The sequence below is a fragment of the Triturus cristatus genome, chromosome 7, assembly GCF_964204655.1.
Source record: "Triturus cristatus chromosome 7, aTriCri1.1, whole genome shotgun sequence".
Classification (NCBI taxonomy): domain Eukaryota; kingdom Metazoa; phylum Chordata; class Amphibia; order Caudata; family Salamandridae; genus Triturus; species Triturus cristatus.
This window is the reverse complement of record NC_140590.1, coordinates 932141421-932166140: the sequence shown is the minus strand read 5'-3', so window position 1 is coordinate 932166140 and position 24720 is coordinate 932141421. Positions and strand designations below refer to the sequence as shown.

General features: G+C 49.0%; 1 protein-coding gene across 1 annotated transcript in view; it reads left to right on the top strand.

The window, feature by feature from the left end:
- Positions 1-24720, top strand: part of HSPA9 (heat shock protein family A (Hsp70) member 9) — a 369556-nt gene that overhangs the window by 70022 nt on the left and 274814 nt on the right. The window contains exon 5 of the mRNA XM_085617883.1: positions 16619-16743. Within this exon, the coding sequence (XP_085474009.1) occupies positions 16619-16743 (125 nt within the window). The remainder of the gene's footprint in view (positions 1-16618; positions 16744-24720) is intronic.

Sequence of the window (24720 nt, the reverse complement as noted above, 5' to 3'; positions counted from 1 at the left end):
ATGTTATAAGTGGACAGGGAAGTCATTTTGAGTTCATGTGCTGGACACTGGTAAATAAGAGTTCTCCAGCTACATGATGGCTTCAAGGAACCTTGGGATGTTTGATGTCAAACATCTCACCTTAATATACCTACACTAATTCCAATTACAGATTGTAAGAAAGTGCCCTCTTTTTGCATGGTTACCCCCACTTTTTGCTAAACTGCTGATGTACTTTGACTAAATGTGCCTATGTTCTTTCTCTAAACTGCATTAAAAACAAAACCCAATTGGTAGTCTTTGGCCACTGGTCAGACCCTTGTAAATGGTACCACAGGTACCAAGGGCACTGTGGCCATGGAAGACCTCTAAGAGTTGCAGCACTTATTGTGCTACCCTTAAAGGGCCTGTACCTTTACACACACACACACACACACTGCCTTTGTAGGTTGTGTGTTTTGGTGCAGAACAAAGTGAAGAGTTGACATGTGTGCCCAATTCACTGCCCTGGCATAGGTCAGCCACCCCTCTAGCTGGGTGCACTATACCAGTGGTGAGGGTACAGGTGCATGAGCCCTGTACCCCTACAGTGTCTAAGCCAATTCTTACACCTAGTAAGTGCATTAAGAGTATATGGTGCTAGGAGTTTGTCATTACAAACTCCACAGTACCATAATGGCTTTACTGAAAACTGGGAAGTTTGGTATCAAACTTATCAGCACATTAAACCCACACTGATGCCAGTGTGGGATTTAATGAAAAATGCACAGAGGGCATCTTATAGATGCCCCCTGAAAAACGACCTAACACTAGTGTCCAGACTGCCAACACCAAACATGTTTCTGGACCCCTGGGTCGAGAGCCTGCTGCTCTCGGGGGGGGGGAGGGGGGGGGGGGGGTCTGAAACAATGCACATTCTCGGACAAGGTGCCAAGCCTCCTCCCCCAGGATGGGCAAGGTCCATAAAGGGGAAGCTTCAAAGGCTTTCCGCCTTTGTGAGCTTCCCCAGGCCTTTGCTGCTTCCAGTAACAGGCCCCCACCTGTTCTAACCCCCACTTTGGGCATGCGAATCAGCGGAAAAAACAAGTAAGGGAGGTGTGCCCACCTTTGCCAACCCCACCCCTCAGGTGGGGGAGGGGAGGTGAAGCGCAACTCAGTCCCAGCCTTCTTGCAGATGGGGGGACCCAACCAACCAGAGTGAGGCAAATGCCCCCCACCCCCCACTGGAGGGTGGCATAAATAGTGTGTACCCACCCCAAAAAAGGGACACCTTGGTCCCTACCTGTAACATCCCTAAATCTAGTATTTAGGGGCAACCCTGAACCTTGCCGCCTCAGACAAGAACCGACCAAGATGATGATGAGAAAAAGGTCAGAAGAGTTGTGCTGAAACTAAGAGGAGGAGGATGCCTACTGACTTTTCCCCAGCCCTACCGGCCTGTCCCCACCTCAACCCTGCTCCAGCAAAATCCTGGTGTGTCCTGCAGCCAGCAACCTCAAGAACCCCAAGGATCTGCCCTGCCTTGCCTTCCACAAGAAAGACTTTGTTTCCTGTGAGCACTGGATTTGCTCACCCACGGACTCTGGCCAAATCCATGATTCTGCACCCATTGCCTACGGCTTGAGTTCGAGTGGCCTAACACCACAAGGAGGTCTCCCCGGCGATCCTGACCTGAGATCTGGTAATCTCTTACCTGCCTCGAATCTCCAAGCGAAGCCTGCAGCCCCTTTCTGGAGGATCCCCCCTAACCGTGACCGGAGCTGTTAAGAAAACCTGATTACTAAAGACACCCCTACACCCAATGCCCCACAGCCTTGGGTGGCCCAACCGACGGAGTCCCAGCATCCCCAGGATTCCCAGCTTACCTCTCCAACTGGTGGTCACCTCCAGAAGATCTTCGTCCCCGAGACTGCAGTCTTCGTTGCAACCGGAGATTTCCCCATTGAAAATGGGGCACCCGACGCCAAAACAGCGCCCTGCCGCCGCTGCGTGTGTACTTTGGGTGCCCACTCCGATCCCCATTTGCCCCGAGCCTAACACCAGGAGCTTTGCTCCCACAACTCCATGGCCTGCTCATGAGCAGCCACCAACCGGAGGCCCCCTATCCCCCATTGGTTAACATTGGGCCTCAGCACTGTGCAACCGCCATCCCTAGTGCTGCTGAGGGTGCTTTGAGAGTGCATCCTCGACCCTGGGGAACCCTGGTTCTAACCCCAGAATACCACAAACTTGTACTTACCTGGAAACTGATAAATCAATTTCCTTCCATAGTATTGCATTGACTGCTTTTTCCCAAAAAATGTTCTAAGTGTGGAGTTGGTTTTGCATGAAACATTGAAAAACTGCAAATAACTGAACTGCTTTACCTGCCTTTTCTCTAGGAAATGTTCCAGTGTTATATCTAGGCATATCACACTGAGGAGAAAAAGTAATCCGTAAAGTAATCTGTAAAGGAATCTAACAGTCATTTCCACTATATTGAAAGCATTTACAAACCCGTAACAGCCCTTTTCATTTAGCTTGCTTGTATTATTCAACCTGCCTTGAAAAGTACCATTTACAATTACCTGTACCCGGCTTGCTTGTTTCTAGAAAATAAATGTAACTAAATAATATTTTTATACAAATCAAATTGGTCTGAGTTCAGTCTTTGAGTGTGACATTTGCTGATTGATGTTTAGAACAAATGCTTAACACTACCCCCTGATAAAGCCTTACTGCTCGCCCACATTACCACAAATGGAGAGTAGGGTGCTATCTACTTTTACCTCTGCCTACCTTTAGGGATCCACTATACCTCGTTTTGGTATAGTATATACAGAGCCAGCTTCCTACACAGATTTATTAATGTGCACCCAGAGTGCACCTTAGAGGTGCCCCTAGAAAACCTACTGACTACTAGTTTGTTGTCTGACTGGTGTATACAAGCCTACCACCACAAACTGGTTTCTGACCTCCTGCAGGTGAAAGCCCGTGCTCTTAGATGCCAGAAACAATGCCTGCTCCGGCCATAGGTGTTGTCACTTCCTCCAAGCAGGATGACTAAGTGATCAGCATCTCCAGGCAGCAGGCTTCAAAGGCCTCTGCCACCTTTGATATGCAACCCAAGCCTTCCCCAGATATGGGAAATGCCTTCCCCTGTCCCTGGCCCACTTGGCACAAGGACAAGCAGGAAAATTAGCTTCTCAGGAGTCGTGTCCCCCTCACAGGCTAGTACCACCCCTAAGGTGGGCTACCTGAAGTGGACACGTCTTTTAGAGTTCCACCATTCTAGTTTTGGCAGAATTAGACTCTCTGGGTCATGGATATGCCTACTTCCAACAGAAAGTGGTCATAAAGAGGGTGTAGACACCCAAAAGATAAGTAGCCCATTGGTTACTACCTGCCACTCCCTGTAACACCCCTGAGTTGATTATTTAGGTGGCACCCCTGACACCAGGTACTCTGATTCAATGGATCAATAAGAGAAGGACAGCAAGCCTCAAGAGGAAGTGAACTTGAGACTGCTGTGGACTCTTTGTGCTAAACCCTGCCTACCAGACTAAGTCTCGACAATTGCGACCCAGCGACTCTTCTTGCTGCTGAACTCTTGCCAAGAACTCTGGTGGGCTGCCAGCAGTTCGCAAATTACCTGCAATCTCCCTTGGTATAGAGGAGCTACTCCCCAGCAGTCTGCAGGCATCGAAACGCTAAGTCCGGTTGTGAGAAAGTGCCCTCTTTCTGCATGGTAGCCCTCACCTTTTGCTAAACTGCTGATGTGTTTTGAGGGTGTGTGCCACTGGGCTCCTGCTAATCGGGTACCCAGGGCCTATGTTCTTTTCCTAAAATTGCATTGAAACACAAACCCAATTGGCATCTCTGGCCACAGGTCATTACGAACTCCACAGCACCATAATGCCTACCCTGAAAACTGAGACTTTTGGTATCAAACTTCTCAGCACATTAAACCCACACTGATGCCAGTGTGGGATTTAATGAAAAATGCACACAGAGGGCATCTTAGAGATGCCTCCTGAAAAACGACCTGCCACTAGTGTCCAGGCCGAGTGGCTGCTTTCAGCTGCCTCAACCAGACCTGTTTCTCGACCCCTGGGTCGAGAGCCTGCTGCTCTCTGGGGCCTGAAACCATTCCCCTTCTGGGACGAGGTGCTAAGCCTCTTCCCCCAGGATGGGCAGGGTTCGCGAAGGGGAAGCTTCAAAGGCTTGCTGCCTATGTGAGCTTCCCCAGGCCACTTGCTGCTTTCAGCAACTGGTCCCCACCAGTTCTGACCCCTACTTTGGGTGGGAGAACCGGCGGGAAAAAACAAGTGAGGAAGAGGTGTGCCCACCTCTGCCAACTCCACGCCTCCGGTGGGGGGAGCGAGGTGAAGCACAGCTCTGTCCCCACCATCTTGAAGTTGGGGGTACTCAGCCAACCAGGGAAAGGCATATGCCCCCCTCCCACTAGAGGGTGGCATAAAAGGGGGTGTACCCACCCCAGGGAAGGGACCCATTGGTCCTAACTTTTTCCACTTGTAACGCCCCTAAATCTAGTTTTTAGGGGCACCCCTGAACCTTGCTTCCTCAGACAAGAACCTACAAGAAAAGAAGGACCGAACAGCCATGCTGAAGCTAACCAGAGGAAGACGCCTACTGACTTGGCCCCAGCCCTACCGGCCCATCTCCACCTCAAACCTGCTCCTGCGAAATCCTGGCGTGTCCTGCAGCCAGCAACCTCGAGAAACCCAGAGGACCTGCCTGCCTCCTATCCCAAAGACTTTGTCTCCCGTGAACACCGGATATGTTCATCTCCAACCTCTGGCCCCGGCCGTAAACTGCAAATCTGCCCCACTCTGCACCTGCTGTCCACGGCCCGAGCTCAAGTGGGCAAACACCACGAGGAGGTTCTGGCGATCCTGACCCGAGATCCAGCGATCCCTGACCTGCCTCAAACCTCCAGCCGACGCCTGCAGCCTAAATCCGGAAGGACCCCCAACTGCGACCAGGAGATGCTAAGAAGATCCGACCCTAAAAGGCACCCCTGCGCCCGACGCCCCAAAGCCTTGGGTGGCCCAACCAACGGTGACTAGCCAACCCATAACATCCCAACTTACCTCTCAAAGTGGTGGTCGCATCCAGAAGACCTTCGTCCCCGAGCCTGCAGTGCTTTTGCAAACCGGAGACTCCCCATTGAAAGCTACAGGGCTTACGATGCCAAAACATCACTCTGCACCCGGCCGCCCCAGTGCCGCTGAGGGTGCATCTTTTGTGCTGGCCTAAACCCCCATTTGCCCTGAGCTGAAGTCCAGGAGCTTTGCGCCCACAACCTAGTTGCCTGCTCTTCAGCAGCTCCAACCGGAGGCACCCCTATTGGATAACATTGGGCCTCAGCACTCTGATCCTGACAGCCCTAGTGCCGCTGAGGGTGTAACGAGTGCATCCTTGACCCTGGGAGACCCCTGAGTCTAACCCCAGAATACAAACTCCCACAACAAAGTACTTACCTTTGAACCGTTAACACTATTTTCCTCCATAGGATGACATTGACTGGTTTTCTATGAAAGGTTTCTAAATGTGGAGCTGGAAAATCAAAAATCCTTTTAAAACTGTACCAGATAACAAAACGCTTTTACGTGCCTGTTTTCTGGAAATGTCCCAGTTACAACTGTATATTTACTGCAAAGTATTTAGCACTTCCCTGTGCCAGGCTTGCTTCGTCTAGAAAATAAAATAACAAAAAAAATGTATACAAAAATAATTGGTCTGAATCTCAGTCTTTGAGTGTGTGAATTAATTTGATGACTGAGTATGTACAACAAATGCTTAACAGCCCTCTGATAAAGCCTTACTGCTCGACCACACCACCACAAATAGAGAGTAAGTTATCTAACTTTACCTCTGCTTACCTTTGGGGTTCCACTGGAATCTGTGCACACTATACCTCACTTTGATATAGTATATACAGAGTCAGCCTCCTACACCGGTCTACCGAGTTGCCACTCGCTCCCCCACCAGCCCGAAGCAGTAGCTCCCCAGGAATAGTACCCTGTGCTCCTGAAGGTCCGATATTTCCCCTACCAAGTGAAAGGACACCAGGATCAACCGGAGATGCACGGGCCCAATACCCACTAGTATCGGACCTCTTGCACCAAGCCAAAACCGTGAGAGTCCAGTCTGGACTCAGACAGGCAGCCGCAGACGGACGTCTGCACCACAGAGACCCACTTCCAGAATTGCCCAGCTGTCCTGATTTTTGCACCCTCAACTGTCGAGACAGACGACCACAAGGCTCCAGGACGCACAAAGCCCACCAGACCTATATGCTCTGCACCCGAGCCCCCCAGCCGGGTACAGACAAGCCGACTGTGCTCCCTTGGCCCCCGGACCCTTGTGACCCAAGCCCCCGTTGAAAGCTCCTGGACTTGTCTCCAAGTCCCCCTCTGTACCCTGTTTCTTGGTGTCCCCCTTCTCTTGCCCTGTGAAGCGCGCACAGCTAACACGACTAGCACCTCTGCTTTCAGACGCTCCAGTGTAGATAACGAGAATCTGCTGGTGGTACTTTGGACCTTGGCCCCCAGCGACCCTAAGTCCCGAAGGAGACCCTCAGAAACCAAATGCAAATAACTGTATGCTGTACGTGTCTTTTCTCACATAGTAAAGCATTGTGCGTAAGGACGCATTTAAGTGAAGCTTGCTAAAATCAATATCTTAAAAAGTACTTACTTGGAGTTCTTGATATAAAAATTTATATAAAAATAAGACTTGTGTTCGAGGCATATGAGCTGCAGATTACACACTTTTTCATAGATCGCCATCTGGTGTTGGGCTCGGATGTTTGCAGTTTGTTTTTCCTCTTGGAAAGTCTTTGGAAGTCACGAGGTCGGTGACTCCTCCCTTGGTCCGTATTGCGCATGGGCTTCGGCTCCATCCTCAGATTGTTTTTTTCCGCTATCGGGCTCGGATGTAATACTTCGCGCTCCGGTTCCGAACATTTCCAGTTCGACGATCGAAGCAGAATCCTCGCTCATCGCGGTATTGTTCAGATCCTGATCTCCTCAATCACCTTCTCTTCGACACACCTTCGATTCCAGTCGTCGACGGCGGCCTTCGGGCCTATCCAAGCTCCGGTCCCGGCTGATGGAAAGAACTCCATTCAAGAAGTGCCCTTGATGTGGGTCCAAATTCCCCAACACCGATCTTCATGAGGTGTGCAACCTCTGCCTCTCCCCTGAACACGAGGCTCGAGACTGTCCCGCCTGCAAGTCTTTCAGATCCAAAAAGACTATTCGAGATCGAAGGGCCAGACGAAACATGGCGCACTCCTCGACCTCCGTTCCAGTCGACATCTTCGGGGACGACGTCGAAGCTCCGGGACAGCAGCACACCGAAGAGGACCTCGTCAGTGCTTCGGAAGCCGACGACTCGGATGTGGAGGACATCACCCCGGCGCAGAGGGTCGTGAGTAAAATACCCCCTCCCACACCGACACCCAAAAAGGCTTCAGTCACGCCTTCGCCTCCGGGCCTAGACAAGACCAAAGACACTGCTTCGAACACCCCACCTTCGGGCCCGGTGACGAAGCCTAATAAGCCTTCCGGCGGCTCGGGCTCGAGCCAGCCTGCCAGCGCTGCCGATAGACACACTTCGGCACCAAAAAAGAGACCGGCCTCTACCTCGACACCGAGCTCCGCACCAAAGCCCTCGGTGTCGAAACCCAGCCTCTCGGTACCAACCAAACATCATAAGGCCCTCGGCACTGACACTCCCTGCCAAAGCCTGCCTCGGCGCCGACCAAAAAATAGGAGGTTCCAAAAAAGCACGGCACGGACAAGCCTAAAAAGCAATCGGCCCCGAAACCTTCAGCGCCGACCGAACAACCATTGTCTCAAGAACTGTTTACACCGGATCCTTTGCAAAAGACACGTACCAAGGATCCAAAAACTGGACATTTGGCACTTTCTTCTAAAAAGAGACATTTGGACAAACCAGCTCCGCCTCCACCGAGGAAAGACTGTGCTACCTCCCCTTTCAGAGTGCCTTCCCCACCTCCTCCACCCTCTCCACCTCCGCCTTCTCCACCCCTGCCTCATCGCTCTCCGACCCCGCCTCCAGACCATGATGAACAGGGGGACCCATACTACGATCCAGGGGATGTGCCACAAGACCCCACCCCTACCGGATCCCCAGACCCATGGGACAATTATAATAATCCAGACATTCCAGATGTCCCACAAGATGACCTTTATCCATCCAGGCCATCTCCACCAGAAGACTCCTTAGGTTTTCACCACCTACTTCAGAGGGCAGCACATTATCACGGGGTAGAGCTACACACTGACCCGGTAGAGGAAGATTTCCTCCTTGACACCTTTGATACCGCACATAGGTCTACTTCTATACTACCTATGCTCAAAGGGGTAATAAAACATGCGCCAGAGATTTTTAAAGACCCAGTCAGGGCTAGGGTCATTAACCCACGCATAGAGAAAGTATAAAGCTGCCCCCACAGATCCTGCCTACATCAAAGGGCCAGCGCCACTGGATTCCCTAGTGGTATCCACTGCACGGAAGAGGTCAAACTCCCAGGCGTCAGGCGAAGCACCACCACCTGACAAAGAGTCAAAGCTACTGGACGCGTCAGGAAAGTGCACTGCATCACAGGCAGCCAATGTATGGCGTATCGCCAACACTCAAGTGCTATTGGCCAGATACGACAGAGCGCATTATGATGAACTATTACCATCATGCACCATCTCCCAGAAAAATACAGAAATAGGGCCAATGAATTAATTCAAGAGGGTAAGACCATAACTAACATCTCTATACACTGTGCCTTAGACGCAGCAGACACAGCCTCCAGGGCCATTAACATTAGCGTCCTCCTCCGTCGCCATGCTTGGCTGAGAGTTTCAGGCTTTAAACCTGAGGTACAAGCCTCCATATTAAATCATCCATTTGATCAAGAACATCTATTCGGTCCAAAGGTAGATGAGGCCCTCTAGAAGATGAAGGACACCGATATGGCGAAATCTATGGGAGCCCTGCAGTCACACCCTCCGAGGCGCTCCTTTCGCCGCTCCGGCAGAGGCTACTCCTCAGATAGCGCGTCCACTTCCTACAAATCCCCTGCTCAATCCACCTTCACAAGGGGTTATCAAAGAGGCAGATATAGAGGCAATTACAAAAAAGGCAGAGGCAAAACAAATACCGCCCGCTCTGCCACACCGCCTACCCAATGACTTCCCCCTGCTCCCTCCAGACCATCCAACTCCGGTCGGGGGTAGACTACAAGATTTCATTCACGTCTGGGAGTCCATCACATCAGACAGATGGGTGACCCAAATTATTCGTTCAGGGTACTGCCTACAATTGACATCTACCCCCCCCCAACATTCCACCCAGGCAACGCCCAATGTCACAAGAACATTCCACGTTACTAAAACAGGAAGTTATCTCCCTCCTACAAAAAGAGGCGATAGAACAAGTCCCCGCCAATCAGCAAAATTTAGGGGTCTACTCCCTATATTTTCTGATACCAAAAAGAGACAAGACTCTACGACCTATCTTAGATCTCCGGCCTCTAAACACATACATACATTCGGACCATTTTCACATGGTAACACTTCAGCAGGTACTTCCGCTCCTCTCCCAGAACGACTTTCTCACCACACTGGTCTTGAAAGACGCATACTTTCACATTCCAGTACACCATGCTCACAGAAAGTACCTCAGATTTGTAGTGGACGGGCAACACTACCAGTTCAAGGTGCTCCCATTCGGGGTCACAACAGCACCAAGGGTATTCACCAAGTGCCTAGCGGTAGTGGCGGCACACCTCAGAAGACAGCACATTCACGTCTTCCCATATTTGGACGTCTGGCTAATAAAAGCCATGTCCTACAACCAATGTGTACATCACACCGCCACTACAATCCAACTACTTCACCAGCTAGGTTTCACAGTGAACCACCAAAAGTCCCAGCTAATACCGTCCCACACAACGCAATACCTCGGTGCCACCATAGACACCTCAAAAGCCATAGCCTACCCCAATCCTGCCAGGATTGCAAGCATTCAGGCTTTGCGTCAAAGATTCATACCTCAACACTCTCTCCCAGCAAGAGTGTTTATGCAACTGATAGGGATGATGGCCTCTTGCATTTTCATAGTGCCTCATGCAAGACTCCAGATGCGTCCACTCCAAGAGTGCTTAGCGCGCCAATGGAACCAGCCCCAGGGGCGACTGACATCTGGTGTTGGTAGACGGTCGCACCCATCACTCTCTGCAGTGGTGGAACACCACAAATCTTTCCAGAGGTCGACCGTTCCTGGACCCGGTTCCACAAATAATCAGACGCTCTCCGGCTGGGGACCTCATCTATTACACCTCACAGTGCAGGGCACATGGACGCCGCAACAAAAGTTACTCCACATCAACCATCTGGAGTTACTGGCAATCTTTCTAGCCCTAAAATCCTTTCACACTTACATTTTAGACAAGGCAGTCCTTATTCGCACAGACAACATGACGGCCATGTACTACATTAAAAAACTAGGCAGCACACACTCTCCACAGCTCTCAACTAGCACAGAGCATATGGAGATAGGCAATTCCACACAAAATCTTTCTCCTAGCCCAACATGTCCCAGGAGTCCAAAACACCATGGCCGATCTGCTCAGCAGACAAACACAGCAGATCCACGAGTGGGAACTTCACCCGCAGGTTCTTCACCCGTTCTTTCAGATGTGGGGGCATCCCCATATAGACCTCTTCGCTACCCACGAAAACAAAAAATGCCCAAGCTTCGCCGCCAGATACCCACACCCATTGTCCAAAGGCAATGCCATATGGATGAACTGGTCAGGCAAATTTGCGTACGCCTTTCCACCTCTCCCACTAATTCAATTAGTGGTGCGAAAACTACAACAGCACTCCCTCACACTGATTCTAGTAGCTCCAACATGGGCCAGACAACCGTGGTACACCACGCTGCTGGAACTCTCGGTAGTGCCACACCAAAAGTTACACCTCTCGCCATGCCTCCTAACCCAGAACCATGGACAGATCAGAGCCCCGGACCCAGCTCAGCTCAACCTTGCGATCTGGCTCCTGAGATCCTAGAATTCGGATACCTTAACCTTCTCCCTGACTGTATGAACGTCATCAGAGAAGCTAGACGCCCTACCACTAGAGCCTGCTACCCTGCCAAGTGGAAAAGATTTGTTGTTTATTGCCATAACAACGCAATCAACCCTCTAGACGTATCTATACAGCACATCATATGCTACTTACTCCATCTACAAAGGTGTAACCTAGCCTATACATCCATCCGGCTACACCTCGCAGCAATTGCCGCCTACCTACAAAACAGACAGCACCTATCATTTTTCAGAGTGCCTGCCATTAAAGCCTTCATGGAAGGCCTCAAACGAATAATTCCCCCCAGAGTACCACCCTCACCTGTGTGGAACTTAAATATAGTTCTCACAAGGCTAATGGGACCGCCTTTTGAACCTTTGCATAAATGTGAACTGCAATTTCTCACATGGAAAACAGCTTTCCTTGTAGCCGTCGCTTCCCTTAGAAGGGTCAGTGAGATACAAGCACTTACTATACAAGAACCTTTTCTCCAAAGGCACCCAAACAAGGTTGTCCTTCGTACCAACCCAAAATTTCTACCCAAAGTCATTTTCCCCTTTCATCTAAACCAATCTGTAGAATTACCGGTATTTTTCTCGCAACCTCAAACTGTTGCGGAAAGGGCTCTACACACACTGGATGTTATAAGGGCCTTACTTTACTATATCCGGACAACACAACCTTTCAGAAAGACAAAACAACTGTTTGTCTCTTTCTCTCCACCACATAAAGGCAGCCCCATCTCTAAATCCAGGATAGCTAGGTGGATTGTAAAATGCATACAGATTTGCTACCACAAGGCAAAACGCACGCTATCTGTTCCCCCTAAAGCCCACTCTACACGAAAGATAGGGGCTTCTATGGCTTTTCTAGGGAACTTCCCTTTAGATGATATCTGCAAAGCAGCTACATGGTCAACACCGCACACTTTCACTAAACATTACTGTGTAGATGTGCAAACCAAGCAACAAGCTAGTGTGGGCCAGGCTGTACTAAAAACACTTTTTCAAACCACTGCAACAGATACCGGTGGTCGCCGCTAGGGTTGGGAACTGCTATATAGTCTATGCAAAAGTGTGTAATCTGCAGCTCATATGCCTCGAACGGAATATGCTACTTAGCAGTATGCATCTGTTCTTGGCATGTAGAGCTGCAGATCTACACACGCCCACCCGCCTCCCCGGCTACCTGTATCTGTTCCAGTCTATCTTATTTAGATACAACACACATGGGTTTCTTCACTATTATTACTACGCTCCATCTTTCCCTGTTGGCGAAAAACAATCGGAGGATGGAGCCGAAGCCCATGCGCGATACGGACCAAGGGAGGAGTCACCGACCTCGTGACTTCCAAAGACTTTCCAAGAGGAAAAACAAACTGCAAACATCCGGGCCCAACACCAGATGGCGATCTATGCAAAAGTGTAGATCTGCAGCTCTACATGCCAAGAACAGATGCATACTGGTAAGTAGCATATTCCTTTTCTAAATTGATCTGATTTATGGGCTGTCAACAAATGCTTAGCACTATATCCTGTTACGCCTAACTGCTCGCTCACACAACCTCAAAAGAGCATTTGGGTTATCATTTGTGCCTCTGTAAACCAGTCTGGTTTTGCCTGGACTCTGTATAGTGGACCAATAAGAGGTACACTGTGTAAAATGCCAGCTTCCTTCAGTATGGATTTAGGAATCCCCTAACAAACGCACACAGTTCAGAAAGTAAAATATAACCTGTGTCATTTGAATCTGAGAAGACCGTGACGTGAACCTGGAGTTAAAAATTAGGCAAACCGGGTAAGATGCAGAGGGCATAGTATGACCAACTAAGAAAAAGGGAATTAAGGTAGATATAGGTTGTACTAAACTGCTAATTGGATTTCACTTGACTACTATGAATGTTTTGGTATGTGGCCCTATATTATAAGTTATCAATGTAGTGTGATGGGTTTGCAGGAAGGATGGGCAAGAGCAAAAGAATTGTTTTTTTCTAAAGAGTTTCCACAGGAGAGAAATAACATCCTTTAGTCCTCTTTTTAGACTATTCATTGCAATAGGTTAGGCTAGGTTATTCACTACTGAATGCAGCTGATTTGTGGCCAAGATTGTTCTATAAAAGTAAATGGGTGTCTGCAGTATTATCTGTTCAGTATAGTTCTTTCTTGTTCTCAGAATACACTGGTCTATCATTTAGAAAAACAATAAGGTGATGGAAGAAATTCATGAATTATGCTCACCTTTTGGCAATATGTTTAGGGCCACATGCCAGACTGTTGCTTTTAGCCCACTTAGGCGTTCTAGACAGAGACCCGCCTTATACAAATCAGTCTGTCATGCTCCAGTAGGAAAAGTCCAGCCCAAGCTGATCTATCTGAATAAGAATATTTTAAGATTATACTTGAGGCTCCTCAAAGCAACCTGATTTTCTAGTAATGTGTCAATGTAGGAAGCTGGCTCTTTGTGATATATCAATAATCTGATATACTGTTTAAAGAGTCCAGGGTTTCCCTTATAAGTGGACATGGGCTTACTCTAGCAATCCCAAGGTGCTCTATTGGGGGTCGTGTGTTCGAGCCGCCTTAGGCCTAATTGAGAGGTGTGCAAGATACCTGCAAATAGACACAATGATCAATAAATGACACCGGCAACTCAAGAAGGAGATCCACACCAATTTATAAAAATAGGAATTATCTTTCATATATGTTTAGGCATTGGAGTAAAGTGTGTCAGGTAAGTATGTTTTTAAATGTCATTTCTTTTCAGTTCAAAAAGTGGACACAGTGCAATTTTTGAGTTCTGCAATGACTTATGGGTCCAATCTCCAGGCGTTAAGGTGAATGGTGGGCCAAGCCCAAGGCAGCACCAACAGTACACCACCAGTGGCACGAGGGCGGCCGGGTGCAGGATGCAAAACGGCATCAGGGGCCCAATATTATTCTATGGCGATTGGTCTCTGCAAAGAGAGGCTGCAGGCTCTGGCTAGGAGGCCAGTCTGGATGAACCACCAGGGGGGCTCAGGCCTCACAATGACCTGGGACATGGGGACACCTTTAGTCCTCTTTCTCACGGCCCAGGGGTGACGGGTGCAGAGGTGTCCTTAGGCTAAGGTTTTTCTTTACCGGAACGGTACAGAGAGGCTTGCGTGCCGAGGCCCCTGGCGACGGAGGAGGGTCCACGAGGGGTGAAACCACGATGTACTCTGACTCTGGAGGGCTGGGGGACCTTAATGACACCGTTGGCCCACTTCGACTAAAGCTTGGAGTGACCGGTGCACTGGTGGCTCCAGGTGTTGGTTTTGGTGAATCTGGAGGCCTTGGAGTCCTTTCTTTTGGAGTTACTGCGAGATGCAGGGAACAGTTCAGCTGTCTTGCGGGAGGTCTTGGTTCTTTATCGAAGGCAGGCAGCCCTCCCAAATTTCTGGAATCAACAGCTGCAGGACAAGTCAACTCTGGTGCGATTTTCAGCGAGGGATGCTTAGGTCATCGGGATCTGATTCTCTGGTAACAGGGGCTCCCCTAAATACTGAATTTAGGGGCGTTAGTGGGGTAGTAGCCAAGGGCTACTGATCCTTGGGGTCCCCCCGTATGACCACTTCTTGTGGGAAGAATGCATAACTCTGTCCCAGAATTCCTAAGTATGCCATCACAAAGATGGCTACCTCTGAAAATTCTTGACCACCTAAGTGTAGCCCACCTTAGATGTGTCACTAGCCTGGAGGTGCCACACCTACCTGATTAGCTAATTTTCCCACCTGTCCAGGTGCCAAGGGGTCCAAGTCAAAAGGGGGGGGGGGCAGCTTCCTCTCCTGTGACGGGAGACAGAATCGCATTCCAAAGGCAGCTCTTTGAAGCTTGCCGGCCTAGGAAGGCAAATTAGCAGGTCATCCTGTGGGAGGGGATGTTACACCCTCCACCCAAGCAGGGTTTAGTTCTGGGTCTCCTGGGAGCAGAGGCTCTCGCCCTAGGAGGTCAGAACAGTGTTTCGGGTGGCAAGCTCACAGAAACCAGTCAGGGAGCACACCAGAGGCTGGTAGGTTTTCAGGGGGCACATCTAAGGTGCCCTCAGGGTGCATGTATTGGTAAATCCATCACTGGAATCAGTGTGGGTTTATCAATACAAGGTGTTTTATACCAAACAAAGCTATTTTCAGTGAAGCCATTATGAAGCTGGGGAACTAGTTTTCACCAGTTTCCAGCACATGTTTTAATGGCTTCCCTGGTCATTTGTATTGGCAGCAATAGGACTGACCAGCACAGGGTCATATCTGCTCATGCGGGTATGCCCTCACGAGTAATATTCAGCACCCTGCCTTACAGCATTTAGCCCTGCTATAGGGGTGACTGAGAAATATGACTTGCAGTGCTAGGGGACATGGCACACAGGGATGTGTGACATGTTTTCATTTTTGTCTGCACCAAGACATGCAGCCTGCAATGGCAGCCTTACATGTGCATAGTGAGAGATCTCTTAGGATGGCACAATTCGTGGTACTTCCTGTAGGGGAACCCTCTTTAGTACCTCGAGCCCTAGGTACCAGGGGTACCATTTACTTGGGACTTAAAAAGGGTCCTAAAGGTTTTGCCAGTTGGAAACAATTTTGGGAAAGAGCTCCGTCACTGGGGACCTAGTTAGCAGGACCCCATTGCACTTCCAGTCAAAATTGCATCAGTTACCAGGCAAAAAGTGTGGGGGTTGCCGTGCATGTCAAAAAAGGCTACTTTCCTACTGTCAACCAAGCAGAACTGAAAAGGTTGACTAATCTTTAAGTATTGAAACATCCCTTTGGTATACTTTGATCAGCTTCATTTGGGAAACTGCTATTCCAAAGTGAGCATATTGAAATCACATGGCCCAATGCAACCGTTTTTTTTTTCTTTCTGCTGTGTAACTCTATACTTTTATTTTTTATTTTATAGAGTTTTATATAGCGCAATCTTGACCCGAATCTGGTATCGGAGCTCTTTACATAGCACCAGTTGCATTCCTTAGGACACATTCATTTTTGTTAGGCACGGGGAGATAAGTGATTTGCCCAGTATCACAGGATGTTCAGCGTCATTGCTGAGACTCTAACCCTGTTCCCCTGATTTTTGTTAGGCACTGGCCTAACGGCTAGGGCGGTCGACCTCGAATATGGGGAACTGGGTTTGAGTCCCAGCAATGACGCTGAACATCCTGTGATTCTGGGCAAATCACTTCATATCCCCGTGCTTAGATTGTAGAAAAGAAGTGTATGTGGTAGGCCTGTAGTTCAGCAAGTCCACTGACTATTTTACAAATTACTATTGGGCAAGCTAAATAGTCTTGGTTTAGATGCCAGCGTGCTGACTGTTATGTTCTGTTATGGCTTGTTAAGAGATTTTGTGTTTTTACTTCACGATTCAGTTTCTACATGTACTGCCAAAAAGATGCATGCCTGTTAATTAACAAAAACAATTTTTAGTAATTTGGTGCTTGTTGTAACAACTTAAACCTTTCCGATTAAGGGATGACTGTCTGTCTATTTTTTCCCCTTACAGTAAAAATGTTCCGTTCAAAATTGTTCGCGCCTCTAATGGAGATGCTTGGGTTGAAGCACATGGAAAAATGTATTCTCCAAGTCAAGTTGGTGCCTTTGTGCTGGTTAAAATGAAAGAGACTGCAGGTAGGTACAAAGTAATACAGTTATGGGATTTGGGCAAAAATAAGCTCCCAGCATTTAATTACACTATTTTATGGTTGAATATACTGTGGCATCAAGAGAGGGAACTTTTTTCCAAAGTCTGTTGAAGACTTAACCCCTACTGGACCTTTTTTTGGCATATTTGAAAGTTCACTAAGCTATTTTCTTAATTGTATTATACCATTTTATTTAATTTTACCACCCAACATTTTCTACCTTGTGGTTTATTTTTCCCCCCCTTAAATTTTCCTTGTAACCTTAATTTTTTTTATCCACTTGCCTTTGCTAGAGCTGCACCCGCTAGCCACGAAAATAGAAATTGCTTTGGGTCAAAAGCAATATTGGGGAAGGCAATACTTATGTTGCCCTTCTTTCCCAGAGAAGTGACGCTTGTGTTTTTGTCTGCTGGATTCAAAGCCAAGTTGACTTTATACTCTTGAAAGATGATTTAAACGAACAATCCTGCTCTTGATATAGGAGCTTTCCTTAACGTGCCTTCTGAATCCATGACCATGTTTGATGCTTAGAATTAATTTAAAGTAGCAAAGTAAATTAATGCCGATATTTTCTGACCAAGCCAGATATGAGGTATGCAGTACAAAGTTCTTGGCACTGACCTATTTTGTCAGGTAGAACAAAATAAATAGGACATTTAGATTATCTTCTCTGTACGGGCTGGTATGTGTACATTGACATAAATCAGCCTATATAAGTAGAACTATTTATATTGAAATCCTTTGTATTTTTACTCTTAAGATTTTGGTTGCCTGCTGAGTTGTATTGTTCACCACACTGGACATTTTGCAAATTCAAATATAGCAAACACTTCTAATTGTTATTGTGTGGATTTTGAATACAGTAGCACAGAATATGTGCTAATATATATTTTTTGTCTCTCTCCCTCAAATTCTTTCTACACAAATGATCAATTGAGTTTGTTTGATTCGATGTTGCTTGGATCTTAATGACTAAACTACGTTATAAGAAAAATGTATTTAATATACTTCCTTCAGGAGTTTATTTACATATTGTCAGTTGACATAATTTGCTGTATTTTCGTGCTGATCTGACTATTTGCGGATATGCCAACACCTACTGTAACCAGTAAACATGGATTCTTCCTTTAATGAGGGTTATTTCAAGATTAACGTGCTTGTTGGCTGTGTGAAAAAGATCGTAAAGAAGGCTGCTATGCTGGCGAGTAAACACTTCCATATGTAGCAAACCTGTTAATATATGGTTGATCATTAATTAAACATTCAGCCTCCATTTGTTTTTTTTTAAGGTTTTGTTGAGCATATGTAGTTATGCAGTTAAGTACCTATATAAACATGGCCACCCCCCCCCCCCCCCCTTTTTGCCTGGTCAACTATGTGATTTCGACTGAAAGTGCACTGGGTTCCTGCTAATCAGGTCCCCAGTGCCAGCGCTCTTTCCCAAAACTGTACAATTGTTCCCCAGTTGGCAATACCTTTATCACCCCTGTAAGTCCCTAGTAGATGGTAGCTGTGGTACCTAGGGCCTGGATACTAAAGAGGGCACCTAAGAGCTGCAGCATGTATTGTGGCACCCTAAGTGACACTACACTTGTGTGATTTTGCAGGCTGCGTGACATGGTGCAGACAAAAGTGAAGACGCGACCTGGCACACCTACTGTGTGTCCTTCCTGCAGACACTGCATGTAATGTCAATCAACCCTACAGCAGGCCTTACATCCCTAAGGCAGGGTGCATTGTATTACATGTTTGGACGTATCTGCATGCCCCTGTGATGTCAGGTCTACTCATAGACCTTGCAAGTGAACAGGGAAGCCATCTTCAGGATATGTACTGGACACTGGTGAATAAAAGTTCCCCAGCTACATGATGGCTTCACTGAAACAGAGTATGCTTGGTATCAAACGTTTTGTATTGATAAATGTATTAATTGTTGCATGGTTACCCCCTAACATTTTGTCAGATAACTGATGCTAACTTGACGGAGTGTGTGCTGGGACTCTGCTAACCAGACCCTGGCACCTGTGTTCTTTCCCAAAACTGCACCTTTGTTTCCACAATTGGCACGCCTCTGGGCCACATGTAAGTCTCTTATGAAAGGTACCCTTGGTACCAAGAGCCTTTTGACCAGAGAGGGCCTCGGAGGGCTTTAGCATGTGTTATGCCGCCCTCAGAGACCCATCACCTTAACACCCAGACACTGCCATTGCAGGCTGCGTGTTTTGGTGCAAACCAAACTGAAGAGTCGACATGGCATTTATTGCTGTGCCATGCCCACTAACACTGCCTATGACCTGGGTAAGTCACCCCTCTATCGGGCTTCGCAGCCCTAAGGCAGGGTGCACCATCCAACAGGTGAGAGCATAGCTTTTGGAGTAATATACCCCTACAGTGTCTGTGCCATTCACAGACATTGTAAGTGCAGTGAAGCCATTTTGAGTACATGGGGTGCGAGTTTGGCAACACTAACTCCACTGCTCCATGATTGCTTTACTGAAAGCTGGGAAGTTTGGTACCAAACCTCTCAGGATAATAAACCCAAACTGATGCCAGTGTGGGATTTATTACAAAATGCACTCTGAGGTTATCTTACAGATGCCCCCTGAAAAACGACCAACTTCTAGTGTACTGGCTGACTGGTCCCTGCCAGCCAGACACCACCAGACCAGTTTCTGACCTCATGGGGGGAGAGCCTTTGTGCTCCCTGAGGTCAGAAACAAAGCCTGCTCTGGGTGGACGTGCTTCACACCTCCCCTGAAAGGAACAGCAACTCTTGGCGATGAGCCTCAAATGCTCTCACCTTGTGATGTGCTGATTTGGGCCACTCCAACCAGTGGAGATGTCTGCACCCGCGTCCAAGCCCCACTTTTGGCCGCAGTACAGGTGGGAAAAGTAGTAGCAGCGTTGGAGTGTCCAACTTAGCCTAGCACACCCTTAGGGCCGACAGGAGCGGAGGTGAATCCCTTTCTTAGAAATTCTCCATCTGGAATTGTAGAATTATGCCCAATAGGAAGGGGCACCCAATGGGTGTAGTCACCTTAGGGGACCCCGACCTCAGTAACACCCTTAAATTTAGTATTTAAGGGTTCCCTTGAACTTTGTTCCTCAGATTCGACTACCTACGAAGGACCAATGAGCTGTGCAGAAGATGACTGACTACTGGTCTGTCTCCTCCTCCAGCGACCCTTCTCCAAGAAACTGTCGGGGCCCGCAGCCAGCAACCTCCAAGAACCTCCAGGGACCTGTGCTTCCTTCAACAAAGACTCTTGTCTCCCTTGGGACACCGGAATTGTCCAGCAAGAAACCAACACAAGGACTCCGGATCCAGGCGAATCCGCAAAACTTGCAACACACTGCACCAGACGGCCACATCCTGAGTCCAGGTGGTCCACCGACCCAGTGAAGTCTTCCGGCAATCCTGACCTGGAATCCAGCGTTGGATGACCTCTCCTGACATTCCATACGGCACCTGCAGCCTCAACCTGAGGGTCCTCGCGATCGTATCTGGTGAGAGAAACCAGACACCCCTGCACCCGCAGTCCCCAACTGACTGTGTCCCGGCGTGTCTCTCCCCCCCCCCCCCCCCCCCACTATCCAACTTGCCTCTCCAGTCGTTGGATTCCTTCAGCCAGCCTTCCAAACAAGCCTGCAGGTGTTTCCCCCAATCCAGGATCTCCATTGGTTTCAGCGGGCCCTGGACTCCTCTTTTGCACTCTGCACCCGGCCGCCCCTGTGCCGCTGGTGGTGTAGTCTCTGTGCTATTTGACGCCCCTTAAGTGTTGACCTTAAGCTCCCAGGGCCTGTGTCCCTGAGCCGCAGGTACTTGCATGTAATTGGTACCTCTTCGAGGTGCCCCCAGCCTCCCTAGGATATCACTGGGCCTAGTGACCTCTGCACCCGGCAGCCCCAATGCCACTGGTGGTGCAGTACCTACCTTTGTCTGACCCTGGCCCAGTGTTGACCAAAGCCCCTGGAGACTGAATCTCAAAATTGTTTACTTACCTGTAAGTCACTCGCCTGTCTTTCCTCCCATAGGATTGCAATGGTCACTCACTGTGTTGTTTTAAGTATGTTCCGGAATACAAAGTATCTTTTACTGTACTGAAAAGCATTTCATGCACATGTAAAGTACAGTTTGCTATACAAACCTTTTGCCAGTAATTTTAAAGTATTGCATAAAAGTCTACTGTTAGAAACTGGCTCTATATATACAACACCAAAATGAGGTATAGTGTGTATAGAGTCCAGGTGTCCCTAGAGGTAGGCAGAGGTTAAAGTTAGATAGAACCATACTCTTTAATAGTGGTAGCTTGGTCGAGCAGTAAGGCAGTTTCTGTAGAAGGGGATCTCTGTGTATAGTCATAATCATGTGAATAGTCCGGCCCATGTGTGTGGACCCCGGAGCACTTCAATAGATATATAGTCTATATATGTCTTCCACTGCATTCCTGCATAGACACTTGAGAGATAATTAAAGACAATAATGCAGCCTGAAAATACCAGGCTACTCTGGCCATTACTTCATCCTGAATTAAAAAGGATAGCCAGGTAACAGTCAAATTCAACTATTTCACTAAGTTTCACACATACTCCCCTTAACCAAAATCCCTTTTTCATGATAGAGATGAAGGGTTCGACAGGCAAGCCCCATAGGCTGCCATTAGATGTCTGCAAATGGATACCGTGCCTATAAGGATCCTTCCAGAGACCCTCGGTATCCCATGATGCACAGCCAAAGGCCAGTTACTTTCAGTTCTTTTTTCCAGCTCCTGCTAGCAGGACCCTGTAGCATTAGCTCCTCATTTTTTGAGCTTTTTATTCACGTTTAGTGATTATTTCTTGATTTTTGCAGTTTCACTCGACGTCTTTGGCCTTTATCTACATTCTGCTGTGGTTTTTTGGCAGAATTTCTGCAGTTTTCTTGTCTCTATACTATCTCTATCTGACAAGTGCTTTGACTGCAGTTGAAATAAAGGCCAAAGCTGAAGCTCACAGAGTTTGTATTCTGTGCTTGCCTGTGTCTTATGTCTTTGACACCTGTCTTCTCTGTAAAATCTTTTCCAGGCACCCTGCGGACTGGGAGAAGATTCGGCTCCCACAGTTGGAGCAGGGAAGATTGAAGGCATCTTCAGCCTCTGGGTAAGGAGAGGGTAGGTCCTCTACCAAGTCCCATGCTGTGACCTCTGGGGTTCTCCCCAGTAGGAACGCGACATTGAGAGCAGGTATGGCACCGATATGCTCTCCTTCGACCCAGGACTCCTCGACGCGACGTCCAAAGCCGGCGTCGAGGAGTAGACCTAGAGGACCTCGACGTCGTGGAGATGCTCGACGTCGTGGAGATGTGGAGATGCTCGACGTCAAAGTGGAGTGGTGCTCGACGTCAAAGTGGGGTGGTGCTCGCTCGGCCTCCCAGGGTAGGAGCTTCGCTAGTTGCGCGCCCCCTTCTACGGTGAGCAACGAAGCGCTCACAAGGCAACCCCATCTACCTACGACCCCACCAGTGGGGGTCTCTTCCTTCCAGGTCCTTCACGTTCCCTGGATCTTCAATTTACAATGCTGGTGATGTATATCTATTTTACTGCACCAGCCTTGTAGTAGTGTTAGAGTTTTGGAGCGCATACTCTTTAGACCTAGGTCCTGAAGAATTGCCGAGTGAACCGCTAGGGGCAACAGGCAAGAAACATGTCTACCACGCACACATACTAAACCCTGTGGATCATTGCATATCCCTACAGGGCCCACACATTTTAATTAGGGTAGCACACCCCGTGAATAAAATTAATTCCCTCAGGTCAGTGCTAAACTTATTTTAAACCATGTGAGAAAGTGCCATCTTTCTTGCATGGTATGCCCCCACCTTTTGCTGAATTGCTGAATGTATTTTGACTGAGTGTGCCCTGGACTCCTGCCAATCAGGTGCCCAGGGCCTATGTTCCTTCCCTAAACAGAAACCTCAAAACCAAATTGGCAAACCCTGGCCACATGTCAGCCCCTGGTAAATGGTACCCTAGGTACCCAGGGCCTTGTGACCAGGGAAGGCCTCTTAGGGCTGCAGCACTCATTGTGCCACCCTTAGAGGCCCTGTACCCTAACACACACACACTGCCCTGGCAGGCTGAGTGTCTGGTACAAGAAAACAGAGAGACGACATGGCACACATCCCTGTGTGCCATGCCCACAACCTACACTGCCCTCGCATACATCAGCCACCCCTCTGGTGCCCTATGCCAGTGGTGTGGGCACAAAGGCAGGAGCCCTGTGCCCCTACAGTACCCTGTAAGTACAGTGCTGCCAGCTAAGAGTACATGGTGCTGGGAGCTCGTCCAACACGAACTCCACAGCACCATAATGGCAACACTGAAGGCTGAGAAGTTTGGTATCAAACTTCTCAGCACATTAAACCCACACTGATGCCAGTGTGGGATTTAATGTACCAAGCACCACAGAGGACATCTTAGAGAGGCCCCCTGAAACCTAACCTACAATCCACGTCTGGTCTGGGAGGCTGCCTAGGCTGCCACACAGCAGACATGTTGCTGGACCCCTGGGTAGGAGAGCCCCTGCTCTCCTGGGTCTGCAACAATGCACATCCTGGGCAAAATGCTAAATCTCCTCCCCCAGGATGGGCAGGGGGACGCTTCAAAGGCATGCCGCCTCTGTGAGCTTCCCCAGGCCACTGCAACCCCCCACTCTGGCGGGAAGCTTGGCCGGAAACCCCAAATAAGGACAGGGGATGTGCCAGCCTGCCAACCCCACCCCTCAGGTGGGGGAGGCGGGGTGAAGCACATCTCCGGGCCCTCGTCATCTTGAAGATGGGGAGCCTTACCCTATCAGGATTAGGCTACTGCCCCCCTCCCACAGGAGAGTGGCAGGATAGGGGGTGTACCCACCCCAGGACAGGGACCCATTGGTCCCTGCCCTTCACCTACCTATAACGCCCCTAAATCTAGTATTTAGGGGCCCCCTGAACCTTCCTTCCCCAGATTCCAGATTCCGAAATCCGAAGAAGAGCTAGAAGAAAGAAGACCTGCCCTACAGCTGCTAAGAAGAGGAAGACATCCACTGCTTTGGCCCCAGCCCTACCGGCCTTTCGACCCTCGAACCTGCTCCTGCTCCAACCTGGCATCTCTTGTGGCCAGCAACCTCACAAACCCTGAAGGACCTGGCTACCTTTTGACTCTAAGCCCCCTGGGACTCCCATGAGTAGAGGCTCTATTCAAAATCTGCTTCTAATCCCTGGCAGCAGCCCGGAACCGCGAACCCAGCACACTCTGCACCAGCCAAGCCTGGCCTGTGCCGGAGTGAACAAAGACCACGAGGACGACCCCACGGCGACTGTGACCCCGAGTCCCGCACCCAAGGACCTCCCTCGACACTCCTGAAGAAGCCTGCAGCCTCAGAACCAGGTGCCCCCCCAACCGCGATCAACAGAGGGTAAGATTTCCTGACACCAAAAGGCACCCCTGCACCCCGCGGCTCCCTGTGCCCAATCCCGGGGTACCAACCTATCCTCCAACAACCCAACTTACCTCTTGAAGTGGTGGTGGCACCTGAAGAATCTTCGTCCCCGAGCATGCAGTCTTTTTCTAAACCGGAGATTTCCCATTGAAATCAATTGAGCGCCCGAAGGCTCAAAAGCACCCTGCACCCAGCCGCCCGAGTGGCCCTGGCAGTGCAATCTCTACACCTGCCTACTTCCCTACTTGCCCTGAGTAAGTGACCAGGAGCCCAGCTCCCACAGCCGCATGGCCTGCTACTCAGCAGCCACCAACGAAGGCCCCCCCTACCTCTCATAGGATAACATTGGGCCTAACTCTCTCTGCACCCGGCTGCCCTTGTGCCGCTGAGGGTGAACCAACTGTACCTACCTGACCCTGGGAGACCCCTGAGTCTATGCCCAGAACCTTAACTCTGCCAGTCGAGTACTTACCTTTAAACCGAGAACTCAATTTTCTTCATAGGG